Raw genomic sequence first — 14,490 nt, forward strand, 5'->3', positions numbered from 1 at the left:
GTGTGTCTGTCTGTGTGTCTATGTTGTGTGTCTCTCTCTCTGTGTCTCTGTGTTGTCTCTCTCTGCTTGTGTGTCTGTCTGTGTCTATGTTGTGTGTCACTCTCTCTGTGTGTCTCTGTTGTTGTCTCTCTCTGCTTGTGTGTCTGTCTGTGTGTCTATGTTGTGTGTCACTCTCTCTCTCTGTGTCTCTGTGTTGTCTCTCTCTCTGCTTGTGTGTCTGTCTGTGTGTCTATGTTGTGTGTCACTCTCTCTCTGTCTCTGTGTTGTCTCTCTCTCTCTGCTTGTGTGTCTGTCTGTGTGTCTATGTTGTGTGTCACTCTCTCTGTGTGTCTCTGTGTTGTCTCTCTCTGCTTGTGTGTCTGTCTGTGTGTCTATGTTGTGTGTCTCTCTCTCTCTGTGTCTCTGTGTTGTCTCTCTCTGCTTGTGTGTCTGTCTGTGTGTCTATGTTGTGTGTGTCTCTCTCTGTGTCTCTGTGTTGTCTCTCTCTCTGCTTGTGTGTCTGTCTGTGTGTCTATGTTGTGTGTCACTCTCTCTGTGTGTCTCTGTGTTGTCTCTCTCTGCTTGTGTGTCTGTCTGTGTCTATGTTGTGTGTCACTCTCTCTGTGTGTCTCTGTGTTGTCTCTCTCTGCTTGTGTGTCTGTCTGTGTGTCTATGTTGTGTGTCACTCTCTCTGTGTGTCTCTGTGTTGTCTCTCTCTGCTTGTGTGTCTGTGTGTCTATGTTGTGTGTCACTCTTTCTGTGTGTCTCTGTGTTGTCTCTCTCTGCTTGTGTGTCTGTCTGTGTGTCTATGTTGTGTGTCACTCTCTGTGTCTCTGTGTTGTCTCTCTCTGCTTGTGTGTCTGTCTGTGTGTCTATGTTGTGTTGTCTCTGTGTGTCTCTGTGTTGTCTCTCTCTCTGCTTGTGTGTCTGTCTGTGTCTATGTTGTGTGTCACTCTCTCTGTGTGTCTCTGTGTTGTCTCTCTCTGCTTGTGTGTCTGTCTGTGTGTCTATGTTGTGTGTCTCTCTCTCTGTGTCTCTGTGTTGTCTCTCTCTGCTTGTGTGTCTGTCTGTGTCTATGTTGTGTGTCACTCTCTCTGTGTGTCTCTGTTGTTGTCTCTCTCTGCTTGTGTGTCTGTCTGTGTGTCTATGTTGTGTGTCACTCTCTCTCTGTGTCTCTGTGTTGTCTCTCTCTCTGCTTGTGTGTCTGTCTGTGTGTCTATGTTGTGTGTCACTCTCTCTCTGTGTCTCTGTGTTGTCTCTCTCTCTCTGCTTGTGTGTCTGTCTGTGTGTCTATGTTGTGTGTCACTCTCTCTGTGTGTCTCTGTGTTGTCTCTCTCTGCTTGTGTGTCTGTCTGTGTGTCTATGTTGTGTGTCTCTCTCTCTGTGTCTCTGTGTTGTCTCTCTCTGCTTGTGTGTCTGTCTGTGTGTCTATGTTGTGTGTGTCTCTCTCTGTGTCTCTGTGTTGTCTCTCTCTCTGCTTGTGTGTCTGTCTGTGTGTATATGTTGTGTGTCACTCTCTTTGGTGTCTCTGTGTTGTCTCTCTCTGCTTGTGTGTCTGTCTGTGTGTCTATGTTGTGTGTCACTCTCTCTCTGTGTCTCTGTGTTGTCTCTCTATCTGCTTGTGTGTCTGTCTGTATGTCTATGTTGTGTGTCACTCTCTCTCTGTGTCTCTGTGTTGTCTCTCTCTCTGCTTGTGTGTCTGTCTGTGTGTCTATGTTGTGTGTCACTCTCTCTGTGTGTCTCTGTGTTGTCTCTCTCTGCTTGTGTGTCTGTCTGTGTGTCTATGTTGTGTGTCACTCTCTCTGTGTGTCTCTGTGTTGTCTCTCTCTGCTTGTGTGTCTGTCTGTGTCTATGTTGTGTGTGTCTCTCTCTGTGTCTCTGTGTTGTCTCTCTCTCTCTCTGCTTGTGTGTCTGTCTGTGTGTCTATGTTGTGTGTCACTCTCTCTGTGTCTCTGTGTTGTCTCTCTCTGCTTGTGTGTCTGTCTGTGTGTCTATGTTGTGTGTCATTCTCTCTGTGTGTCTCTGTGTTGTCTCTCTCTCTCTCTGCTTGTGTGTCTGTCTGTGTGTCTATGTTGTGTGTCACTCTCTCTGTGTGTCTCTGTCTTGTCTCTCTCTGCTTGTGTGTCTGTGTGTCTATGTTGTGTGTCTCTCTCTGTATCTTTGTGTTGTCTCTCTCTCTCTGCTTGTGTGTCTGTCTGTGTGTCTATGTTGTGTGTCACTCTCTCTGTGTGTCTCTGTGTGAGTCTATCTCTGTATATCTCTGTGTGAGTCTCTCTCTGCTTGTGTGTCTCTGTGTCTATGTTGTGTGTCTCTCTGTGTGTGTGTCTGTGTGTCTATGTTGTGTGTCTGTCTGTGTGTCTCCGTGTCTGTGTTTTGCCTCTCGCTCAAATTTAGTTCTACCTGATGACGGTTGCTTGTGTTGCAATCGAAACCTCGTAATCTATTATTAAAGTTATTTTCTTTCCACGTGACGTTACCGAAAGAAACAAAGAGTAATTTCTGCAGTCACGAAATCTTCAAATCACGTTTGCTTCCCTCCCTCTTCCTTCATCCTGAAACGCGGCGTCGGCACCGAGGCCCCCAACGTGGGGCTAATGTCAATATAAAGAAGGTGTTATCTTCCTTGCCGGGTATGCAGCCCGTCGGGGGGTCGACCCTGACCCTGACGATGCCTGTATATTTGGAGTGTGCATGTTTTCCCCGTGGTCGCACAAACTTTTTCTCCGGGTCTTCCGGTTTTTCCCTCCACATTTAGAAGCGTGCTTTGAGAATGTTGAGATGATTTTGGTGCAATAATGATGGGCCACTTTGTTGAGCTGTCGTTTCTGGCCAGATCGATTGTGAAACATACATTAATACCTCAGTGGGCTTTGCTGGAATGGATGGGGATGGTTTAGTTTGTTATTGGTATGTTTGTGTGATTTCTTTACCTTTCTTATACTTTGCACTCCTAACGTTGTTTTGCACTGTTTGTTGTTGTAACATTCTTTCTCCGTGCCCCTACTGGACATCTGTGAAAAATATATTTAGCTTTAGAGCTCATCAGATTCCTCCTCCAGTCTAAGTAAATATTCTGATTCTGAAAATATTCTGGGAGCGCCAACCGAACCTGGTAAAAAAAAAATTAAGAAAAAATCTTCTTTAAAATGTATTCATTAAATATTATCTGCGGTCGACCATGGACCAAGTCCTGATTAACGCATCCTGGATATCGTCAATGGAGCAGCATAAAGTAGCACGATACACCCCCTTTGAGGAAATCCTCGACCGATGGAGCCGGCATGAAAGCAAGAGGCACGCTAACTTAATCGTGAGTATTGTACCTTTACATCTGTGTTGTTAATGCTGTCAATGTGAAACTATCTTCCACGAAAGCCAATACACGGTGCAATTTAAATAATACATATAGCTATAGCCTACAAATTGTTGTATACGGGTTCAAAAGCATCTGCAGCTATTTCAGTAAAAGTGAGTCAGGAGAAAGGAGGAGGGCCTACAGTCGTATCTTCAATACCACCCCCCCTCCACCCTCCCTTTGAAAAAGGTTGTTACACCCCTGCCCAGACTCACTAAACACCGAGATTTTTATTTGTATTAAACCTCAACCCCTCCGTCTAATGGCAGCGAGACAAGCGTATGGCATCAGCTGCCCCGGTAGTGACCGCATCTCCGGTCCAGTAGCTCTTAGCTGCCTGCCTACCAAAAGCGGCCTATTGATGCTTTGTTTCCATGACCAATGGGAGCTGTGCTGGCTCAGAGGCATGACCCGGGAGAGGTGTGGGCCCCATTGCCACGATCAATGAGGCTCCCGGTGGGGTTAAGTCAGCCCTGTAGTGTGACATTGTTTAAAATGGGGGGGGGGGGGCAAACAGAAAAACACATTGGGAGGGGGTGGCACTAGACAGCCGTTGTTAAACTTTAAACAATGTCTAAACGCTATACTGGATGAGTAACGACACGGGGGGGGGGGGGGGGGGGTGGGTGTGATTTTGTCCATCGCGTATTCTGCTTCCGCTCGCACGCCCCCCGATCTGCTTGAGTGGCTCCGACGTCCCCATGGATTAATTGCCATTGGCGTTCAATATTGTTCCAACTAGTTTGGACTTTATTATTATAATGAGAAATAATAGAGCAGGGCGGCTGAGCCTGCGGCCGTCCCCCTGTACCCTCCACAGCCGGGCAAAAATTCACCTGTAAAAAATAAAAAAAACCTGAGCACAGGCGTCGCCTAGGGTGAACTATTTTATCGTTTGGTATTTTTCCACCGTGTAATTTCAACAAGATTAGTGCAGATCCTGGATGGAGTATTACATCGCAAGACCTTGAAATACGACAGTGGCTGTAGAGGCCTTCATCCATCAGTGAATAGATCATGGTTCATGATGATGATGAAGATTATTATTAATTTCAACATTGGGGTAGAGTGGTGGCGTAGTTCTGAGCGCGTTGCGCGATGAACCCCGCGAATTGAGTTCGGCTCGCAGTCACGGCTGACATCACAGCGAGTGACATCTCATCCTGTGCCCTTCCCTTCTACCAAATGGTTGCGGTGTGATCAAACAAAGCCCAATGGCTGACACGGCGTGAGGGGGCCTTCTTCCAGCAGTCGATTGACGAAGGGTGTCTGTCATTTGTTTATCTTCATGAAAATTGAAGATGGCAGCTTTCACGCAGCTCCACTCTGTTGTTGAGTGAGAAATCACGATGAGTTTTTAGCAACGCGGCGACCGAGCATCGGTCATCGATCTCCCGGTCGCCAGAGCAACAACACATATTAATAATAATACACGCAACAGGCTTTCGCAACCAATATAATCCATAGCACAGGTTTGCTTGGGTTAGATCGCGTAAATATATATGTCGATAAACCCGCCACCACCCGATACTGTCGCCTATTGAAGCTAGTTGTAATTACTGGCGAAACGTCGTACTCAGATGGTACATGTTGTGGCTTTGCTCTCCAACAGACCGGTGTGCTGTACCAGAAACGAATTGGCACGTTCTGTTTACGTGACAAGCCTTACTAATATATTTACGCGATCTTACCCAAAAAAACCCCTGTATTATGAATAATAATAATACAGTATTTACAAACATATACCAGTAATGCACCGAGTGTAAAAATAACGCAACAGATTTTAATAATGTAACCAACGCTCACAAGTCCACGTTGGTTCAGCGGGGTCTAGGACCGGTTCAGTTATCTCTCGCCACTGATGTTAGCCGTGGCCGAAAGTCGAACTCGGGTTCCTCGCGATTCGTGTCACCCCAGCTCACTGCGCCACCGCTCCCCCAACACAGCAGTCCCTTCTCGAATTGTCGTATCGGCTCCTGTGATGGTCTTTTCGTGCTGTGACGCATATTGTCCAACACGGCGTCCGACGTTTCGCCGGCACGTGCTGAATGAACAGAACTGAAGAAGTTCCCGGCACGTGGCGTGAAACGTCAACAACAAACAACCAACTGAAGACGAGGAGCTGTAGGGCGCACACTACCGCGACAACCGACGCTCTAACACGTGCGTGACACGATGGGAGCAGCCGGAGCTGTCTGGGGCTGTGCTCCGGAATACACAGCCCCGGTGGGTTATGTCAGAATCAGAATCTGTATCGATCGTGTGAGAGCACTCCGATGAAGCGACGAAGCTCTGTTTCACAGATCTCCGGCAGTGGCACAAGGGGGACAAGCGAGTTACATCAATAAACAATGCAAATGCAACGATACGTGAATGTAGTCTTCACATACTTCACTTACATTCTTTACATACAGTCACGAAGGCTTTAAGCCAAGATATGTGTGTACGTTGAGCTTATTTTGCACCGTGCGTAGACCAACCGCGGTAATCGGAGGTGCGGAGGGGTGATGGGTATAATAAGAGCGAGACAGAGGCAGGGTAAGCAAGCCGCTCAATAGAATCCCAAAATATGAATAAAGCAATGAAGTACAAATTGCACGAGAATATCAATTCATGGGGATATACAGAGTCGTCCAGATGTCTCGTGACCCCTAATTAATTGACCAGTAACATGTGTTTTTTATTTTCATATTTACTTTTGAAATAAACTTAACAAAAAAATATTAAGTTTTAGAGAATTAAACGATGGGTCACAAGACATCTAGACCACCCTGTACAACACGCGCGCGTATGTGTGCTTGTGTGTGTATTGGTGTGTGTGTGTTGGTGTGTGTGTTGGTGTGTGTGTGTGTTGGTGTGTGTGTGTTGGTGTGTGTGTGTTGGTGTGTGTGTTTGTGTGTGTTGGTGTGTGGGTTTATTGGTGTGTGTGTGTTTGTTGGTGTGTGTGTGTGTTGGTGTGTGGGTTTGTGTGTGTTGGTGTGTGGGTTTGTTGGTGTGTGTGTGTTTGTTGGTGTGTGTGTGTTGGTGTGTGTGTTGGTGTGTGTGTGTGTGTGTTGGTGTGTGTGTGTTGGTGTGTGTTGGTGTGTTTGTGTGTGTGTTGGTGTGTGTTGGTGTGTGTGTGTGTGTGTGTTGGTGTGTGTTGGTGTGTGTGTGTGTTGGTGTGTGTGTGTGTTGTGTGTGTGTGTGTTGGTGTGTGTGTGTTGGTGTGTGTGTGTGTTGGTGTGTGTGTGTGTGTTGGTGTGTGTGTGTGTTGGTGTGTGTGTGTATGTGTCTGTGTGTTTGTGTGTGTGTTTGTGTCTGTGTGTGTTTGTGTCTGTGTGTGTTGGTGTGTGTGTTGGTGTGTGTGTTGGTGTGTGTGTGTTGGTGTGTGTGTGTGTGTTGGTGTGTGTGTGTTGGTGTGTGTGTGTGTTGGTGTGTGTTGGTGTGTGTGTGTTTGTTGGTGTGTGTGTGTTGGTGTGTGGGTTTGTCGGTGTGTGTGTGTTTGTTGGTGTGTGTGTGTGTTGGTGTGTGTGTGTTGGTGTGTGTGTGTTGGTGTGTGTGTGTTGGTGTGTGTGTGTTGATGTGTGTGTGTTGGTGTGTGTGTTGGTGTGTGTGTTGGTGTGTGTGTTGGTGTGTGTGTTGGTCTGTGTGTTGGTGTGTGTGTGTGTTGGTGTGTGTGTTGGTGTGTGTGTGTGTGTGTTGGTGTCTGTTGGTGTGTGTGTGTTGGTGTGTGTGTGTGTGCTACCCACTGGAGCTTCTTGAATCTCTCGCTGCCCGCCGCCACAAACTCGCGACCGCCGTGCTGGAGCAAGCTGTGCAGGTCGGGCACCCGCGAGCCGCCCGCCGGCGTGTAGATGTTCCGCACGGCGAACGTGGAGCGCAGGCCGTCCGTGACCGTGCCGAGGAAGACGTCGAAGTTGACCACGTGGCGCGGGTTCACGACGAGCCTCCTGCCCGGGAAGAAGGCGTCCCCGTTGCGATACACGAGGATGTTCTTCGCGGGCGGAGACTGCGTCGCCACGAACGGAGTCTTCCCGGCGCTGGAGGACATCTCGAGTTTCACACTCGCCGCTGCCCTTGGGTATCCTCCTCGTCAGTTGTTCTTATTCACGCTCTTTGAAAGATCAACAAGACAACCAATCTCAAGGTCCTAGCGCGTTGGCAATTTGCCCTAACCCTGAGACCCGTCCACCACGACGAGCGCCTTCGCGCAGCACGGCAGCGAGCGTGAGCAGCGGGGCGTGGACCGGACCCCGTGGTTGTTCGCTGACGCTCACCTCGTTTGCGCCTCTTCTTTGCGCAAACGAAACAAGAAAGATTGGGTCCCTTAGCGAATTCCACCTGGCCCGGCAGCAGTAGCAGCAGTTAGCAGCAGCAGCAGTAGAACAGCAGCAGCAGCAGCAGGAGCCGCGCGGGCTGTACGTTGGGTCCCGTGTGCGTGTCGCCTCTGTCTCGCTCTTGTTGCTGTCGTGGTTGGCGGACCGGCCTCTTCCCGCTACCGCCGCTGCTCACGATTTACCAGCGCTAAGCCCTCTCCTGGGAGCGTGTCCCCCCTCCTCCTCCTCCTGCTCCTCCTCCACGGTCGCATGTCCCGGCAGCGTGGACTCGCCAGTAGTGGCCACTTGAGCGTTGCCGTGGGCACGACTCCCGCTGCCGCTGCTCGGCGTGTTTCCATTCATGGGAGCGGCGAAGTTTCATTCTGCTGTTGCCTTTATTATCTGCAAGAGGACATCATCTCTCTGGGTGGCTGGAGGTGCTGAAGACTTGGCCTCCCTCCTCCGTGGTCGCGCTTTCACGAGTGTTGTTGCCCCTTGTTGGCCGATGTTGTGCTCGGCAATCATCTGCCGACTTGGATCGAGTGGCTCAACTCAACTCGCAGCTCGAGATGACGGCTCGCGCGCGCGCTACTTCTGGTGGTGCTGGTGGTGGTGGTGCTGGTGGTGCTGGTGGTGGTGGTGCTGGTAGTGGTGGTGGTGGTGCTGGTAGTGGTGGTGCTGGTGGTGGTGGTGGTGCTGGTAGTGGTGGTGGTGGTGGTAGTGGTGGTGCTGGTGGTGGTGCTGGTAGTGGTGGTGCTGGTGGTGGTGCTGGTAGTGGTGGTGCTGGTGGTGGTGCTGGTAGTGGTCGTGCTGGTAGTGGTGCTGGTAGTGGTGGTGCTGGTAGTGGTGGTGCTGGTAGTGGTGGTGCTGGTCCTGGTAGTGGTGGTGCTGGTGGTGGTGCTGGTAGTGGTCGTGCTGGTAGTGGTGCTGGTAGTGGTGGTGCTGGTAGTGGTGGTGCTGGTAGTGGTGGTGCTGCTGCTGGTGCTGGTGGTGGTGCTGGTGGTGGTGCTGGTGGTGGTGCTGCTGCTGCTGGTAGTGGTGGTGCTGGTAGTGCTGGTGCTGGTAGTGGTGGTGCTGGTAGTGGTGGTGCTGGTAGTGATGGTGCTGGTGCTGGTAGTGGTGGTGCTGGTAGTGGTGCTGCTGCTGGTGGTGGTGGTGGTGCTGGTGGTGGTGCTGCTGGTGGTGGTGCTGGTGGTGCTGGTGGTGGTGCTGGTGGTGGTGGTGCAGCTGTTGGTGCTGGTGGTGCTGGTGCTGGTGGGGCTGGTGGTGGTGTTGGTGGAGCTGGCGGTGGTGGTGCTGCTGCTGGTGGTGCTAGTGGTAGTGCAGCTGTTGGTGCTGGTGGTGGTGCTGCTGGTGGTGGTGGTCCCGGTGGTGGTGCTGCTGGTGGTGGTGCTGGTGGGGCTGGTGGTGCTGCTGGTGGTGCTGGTGGTGCTGGTGGTGGTGCTGCTGGTGGTGGTGGTGGTACAGCTGCTGGTGGTGGGCGGTGCTGTGTCTGTGTGTTTTGGCCACTGCCGGCTCGTTTATATATTTATTTATGCCGCCGTTTATTTATTTACTCCTCCTAAATGTGGCCGCTGCTCCGGAGGGCTTGAAGAATGCGGGTTGCCGAGGAGACCACGAGTGTGGCGGTGGTGCTGGTGGTGGCGGTGGTGGTGATTGTGGTGGTGGTGGTGGTTTTGGTGGCGGTGGTTTAGCGGCTAGCCCCACTGTGCTACGAACCTGGCGATCCGAGTTCGATTCCCTCTTACGGGCGACACCAGTGACGATGATCTGAACCGGTCCTGGGCCTCCCCTAAGTCGACTCAGCCTCAAAACGATTTGCCGGTGCGGTGTGTAGCAAACATCGCCACTGACGGCGACAAAGGCGGCCGGGCGTGCTGCTGGCCACCCACCCCCTCGTGTGCCCTTGCCGGCCTTCGTAGGTGCTACTCGCCAACAGCACTTGCCCCAACAGTCTGTTAAGGCTATACCGGGCGGGGGGGGGGGGGTTCTTTGGTGGCGCAGTGCTTTTCCCAGGAGCTAGCCGACGCAGGGCCCGCGTGCTCTGCTGGCGTGGCTTTAATAAATGCGCTTATCAGTTTATACATAACACGTATATTATGTACAGGTGCACGTATGTGGACGATTTCCCTCATTCGGTTTTGTACAGCATGTCCACAGGTGAACGGTGCAATAATTATTCCTTTGTGTTCGGCAGTCAGCCCCAAATCACACATTCGTAAATTGTCTCGGGCTCGTTATTTTAAAGCAAAGTGAAAATTTTAAAAAAAATCACATTAATTCCTTTTAAAGTAATTACTTCCTTAAATGGCATTTCATCAAGTTCTCTGAGCTATTTCCGATTGAAGGATGTGCACTCTGGCGCACGGAATATGAGTAATGTCGTCGTGCCTGGCTTCTCGTTAAACATTTACATCTGGAAGTGACCTTTGTTAAAGCAGGAGCGCCATACGCATCAAGCTAGTGGTCAGAACGCAGTGCTTCGTGACTGAATATTTGATGGTCAATTCAAGTGGCCAGAGCGTGCAGGCTGGCGAGGGGCTTTCGGACAGGTCGCTTAACGTGAGAGTGGAAACTTACCAGGTGCGCGCCTTGGGTAGTGAGTGCTGAATCGGCACGGCGCTACCTGCTGTGACGACGCGCGGTTCAGACAGCGAAGGCAGCGAACAAAATAGTGAAAAGTGTCCAAAGGGGCTTGGAGAGACGTAAATAGAGGGACACGTTGATTTAGAGGGCGTACGTTAGGGCAGGTTCAACACGTAATTCAAAATATTTGGGGGGGGGGGGGGGTCGGGGAATGTCTAATACCAAATATATCGAATCATAATCCTCGTAAATACTGGGCGTACGGTTATTGTATGGTGACATTGCTAGGGCAGAAGCATTGCGCTGGGGTGTGTTGGCCTCGCGCTGCCCACGCGTTTTAAATCAACGAGCACCACCGACTCCTCGTGCCCCCCCTCCCTCCCCGCAGAGAGCAGCGAAGGTTTGGCCGCGACTGCCGCTTCGCCGCTGTCACTCCGCACGATGGCGACGTCTCGCCACGTGAGGCGCGGGGAATTCAACGGTCACGTTACGGACGTGCAGGTCTCAGATGCGCCCCATGCACCTCCAACATCCATAGCTGTCAAGCCACACGGTTCAAGCCCGTATTCTTCGTGTACGGGGAAATCGAGTTTTCACGTCCATACGGCGTACGGGGCGTCTCAATGCGGGCAAATGTGTTGTGTCTATTTGTTTGCGTTTCTCCCTTGTTGATGGGACTTTGTAGGATGAACGTTGAGTTTTATCAAGGGCACGGGGTGACCAATGCGGTCTGAATTGGTCTGCAATAAGGGAAGCACTGATGAGAGTTTGACAGATATTATTATCAGAGACGCCACTCTCCTCCCACCTACCAATGCAATGTAATCAGTGTGTTTATGTTCTCACTGCACGTATTCCTCACTGTGCACTTTGTTGTAGATCAAACAAATCGTGACATTTGTCTTTGAAGCAGTCTGCTTGACGGCAGGCCACGTGTCGTGGCAGTGAAGGGGCTCACGACGACAGGCTGGCCAGATCATTCCGCAGTCCAGCACGACAATATTTGACCAATCCCTATATATGTATGCATGTTGAACTTCTTTCGCACCGTACGTAGCCAACCGTGCTAGTCGGAGGTGCGGGGGAATGACAACAAACTAAACGCAAAAAGCGGTTCTAAAGAAACGCGTCTGTGAATCTTTGTGATTTAAAAGTGCATAGCTCCAATAGTTTCCTAATATCGGAAGGAAGAGCGTTTCCAGACGGCTGCAGAAGCACATCTGAAAGCGCCGCTCACTGACCAACACCAGTGACGATTATCTGAACCGGTCCTGGGCCTCCCCCTAGGTCGATTGAGCCTCAAATGAGTACCTGGTGCGATGTGTTACCTTTGCCACTGGCGAGACAAAGGCGGCCGGGTGTGGTGCTGGTCACCCAACCACTCGTGTGCCGTTCCCGCCTTCATAGTTGCTCGCTAACAGCACTTGCCCCAACAGTCTGTTAAGGCTATACGGGGATCTTTGTCTTTGATGTCTGGCCAAACTCTAAATTGCATTGCTGCAAATAACACTTTTTAAACGACACGGAAACATTAACTAAAGAGCATTTTTTTTAAAAGACAAAACATCAACCGTAACGAAATGCTAATGCTACGGTCAAATCACCCGGAATGTACCCCAGCTCCTCAGATCTCGGTAGCTACGCAGAGCTTAAGCTTGGAAAATTGGGGTATGATGGGCGACCACCAGATAGGTCATCGTGAGTGACTGCTGCGCTGCGTGGTGGCCACGAGAGGACGCCTTAAGTCGGCGATGCGTTCCTGAAAGGTGCGACGGCGAATATCGAAACGACGTCGGTGGAAGCGATTTACTGGGTAGTAAGTAGCAGGTGATAGTGCAAGCCGAAGGCTGAGAGAGGCGGCCGACAGCGAGAAAGGAGTGACGATGGTGCTGTCAGGGACGTCAGTGCGGGCTTAAGGCGACGCAAATTGGGGCAGCGGTGTCAGTCAAGCGACGACGTATATACGAAACGATGGAATAGGGGGAGATGTAAATCGGGGGGTTCTTGTACGATGCGGCTACGTCTATGCTTCCTGCCTTTACGGACCTCACTGACCAGCATGGTGAAGTATGGTCAACCCACAGGGTCACGAGGTGTTCATCCAGCAGTGGATTTACGTGTGCGTCTCACTGTTATCGCCGAGGCCGTCTGTTTCAGCCGCTTTGCCAAATAAAAATTAAAATATGAAACTATTTTTATTTTTTTATTTTACCAGGTAAGCCCCACTGAGCTATCTATGCAGCTCTTTTTCAGAAGCGACCTGGCCATAAATGATAGCCCAACGAAGTGGCTTATTATCACGTGGAAATGTAAAACAGCCAAATAATCTTAAACGCATTCTCTAAATGTGGAGGGAAAAACGAGAGGACTCTGAGAAAAATCCACACGAGCATGGGGAGAACGTGCAAATATCCAATTATACAGGCGCCAGGGTCTGGATCGAACCCACGACCTCATGTATACCAGGCGAGATAGTTAACATCTCACCACCGCGGCAGTTGAAACTGTCCGCATGTCAGTTTAACACGTAGGCTTTCGCGACCAATATCTTCCATAATTCAGGTGTTTTATTGGGCTAGATCATGTAAATATAAATGCGTCGTTAAACCCGCCACAATCCGACACAGCCAATTAGTAAAGTTTGTCACCTAAACAGAATTCGTTGCTAGTACAACACACCGGTGTGTTGGAGAGCAAATCCATTTGCAATCTGAGTACAACGTTTCGCCAGCAATTGCAACTAGTTTCATCAGGCGACAGACAGATTTGTGATCTGTCTGTCGCCTGATGAAGCTAGTTGCAATTACTGGCGAAACGTCGTTTTGGCTGTGCTCTCTAACACACCGGTGTGCTGTACTAGCGACGAATTGGCACGTTCTGTTTACGTGACAAACCTTACTGATTGGCTGTGTTGGGTCGTGGCGGGTTTCACGACACATTTATATTAACGCCATCGAATCCAGGCCCCTTCTGAATATGAATTTAATAAAACCTCATTAAGGGTAACTCATTAATTTCGACCACTTTCGACCCACTTTGCTTTTGCATACAAAAAATCCTCTAGGATTGCTCACTGTGTCGGGTGGTCGCGCGTTTAAGGACACGTGTATATTTACGCGATCCAAACCTCACTGCTCCTATCCCATAAATGGATGTTCGCGCCTAACTCCTTTGGAGCAAACCCCGCGGCCTCTGGGCTTGGCCAGTCCGATGCCGTCTATAGCAGCATTAAAAACCCACGACAACTCAATTTGCACAATTCTGAACATTTCATTAAATCCATACAGTGCACTAGTACAGGCAGCCTGCCTGATCTATCACTGAGCTAGATTGCCTTGTGTCGGCAGTTTCGCAAGTGTTGGCAGGTCCTGATAAGTGTTCATTCTTGTCTCGCGCTTATTATTATCATCATTAAACACCCTCCTTTTGCGTTATGGCAGGAGATTAACTTTAACGTGCTGCCACAATTTTTGGACCGCACTCCGCAGCGCAGTACATTTTTTCTATTGGATGGGGGAAAACAATCGGGGTATACCGATGGACAATGCCGATTCCTGCGACAATCCCGTAAGTGTCACAAAGTTCACCGCGTGCCTGCGGCGTCTGCTCTCGTCGCTTTCACATTCTGCATTTTGGATGTTCCCCCTTCTTGAAGCGATTCTTTTTTTCTCTCCTAGACGTTGCGCTCCTATCGAATTTTTCGCATTGTTTGGTGTTGTAACGTTCTGACCCGCCTCTCGACTGGACATGCGTGGAAAAAGAGCTTCATAGCTCATCGGATTCCTTCAGTATAAATACATATGATGATGATGATGATGATTTTGACGGCCTCTGGATGCCACTCAATAACTCTGTCCTCCTCCGCCTTGAACTGTGTGTCCCACCCATTGCTATTTCCTCTTCCTGATCACACTGGCACGGATCATTCCTGCCTGTAATAACGGCCTTATTGGCGTCGTCATGGGATCTATAGAAAAGAGGGTTCACAGTATGCACCTCTTAATAATCACTCACAGGCTATCAGTAGCATCATCATCATCATCGTATAATCGCCATCGAACAAAGACGGTCACTGCATCGTGCGCGTTCAGATGCGCTTCTGCGGCCGTCTGGAACGCTCTTCCTTCCGATATTAGGAAGCCACTGGAGCTACGCACTTTTAAATCTCGATTGAAAACTAATTTATTTAGAACTGCTCTTGTATTTAGTATGTTGTCCTTCCCCCACACCTCCGATTAGCAGGGTTGGCTACGTACGGTGCGAAAGTGGTTCAAT

General features: G+C 50.1%; 1 protein-coding gene across 3 annotated transcripts in view; it reads right to left on the minus strand.

The window, feature by feature from the left end:
• Positions 1–8,197, minus strand: part of LOC116946536 (doublecortin domain-containing protein 2-like) — a 67,699-nt gene extending 59,502 nt beyond the window's left edge. Inside the window, exons 1-2 of one of the 3 annotated variants that reach the window (XM_032961513.2) lie at positions 7,591–7,870; positions 7,063–7,427 (exon numbers count right to left, since the gene is read on the minus strand). In XM_032961513.2, the coding sequence (XP_032817404.2) occupies positions 7,063–7,364 (302 nt within the window). In that variant the 5' untranslated portion in view covers positions 7,365–7,427; positions 7,591–7,870. Of the gene's footprint in view, positions 1–7,062 lie in introns of all 3 variants that reach the window. The other 2 variants (XM_076070118.1, XM_032961514.2) reach the window with 2 other exon arrangements.
• Positions 8,198–14,490: the final 6,293 nt, after the last annotated feature.

Source organism: Petromyzon marinus, chromosome 27, assembly GCF_048934315.1.
Source record: "Petromyzon marinus isolate PM22_M1 ecotype Great Lakes invasive population chromosome 27, UKy_Petmar_22M1.pri1.0, whole genome shotgun sequence".
NCBI lineage: Eukaryota > Metazoa > Chordata > Hyperoartia > Petromyzontiformes > Petromyzontidae > Petromyzon > Petromyzon marinus.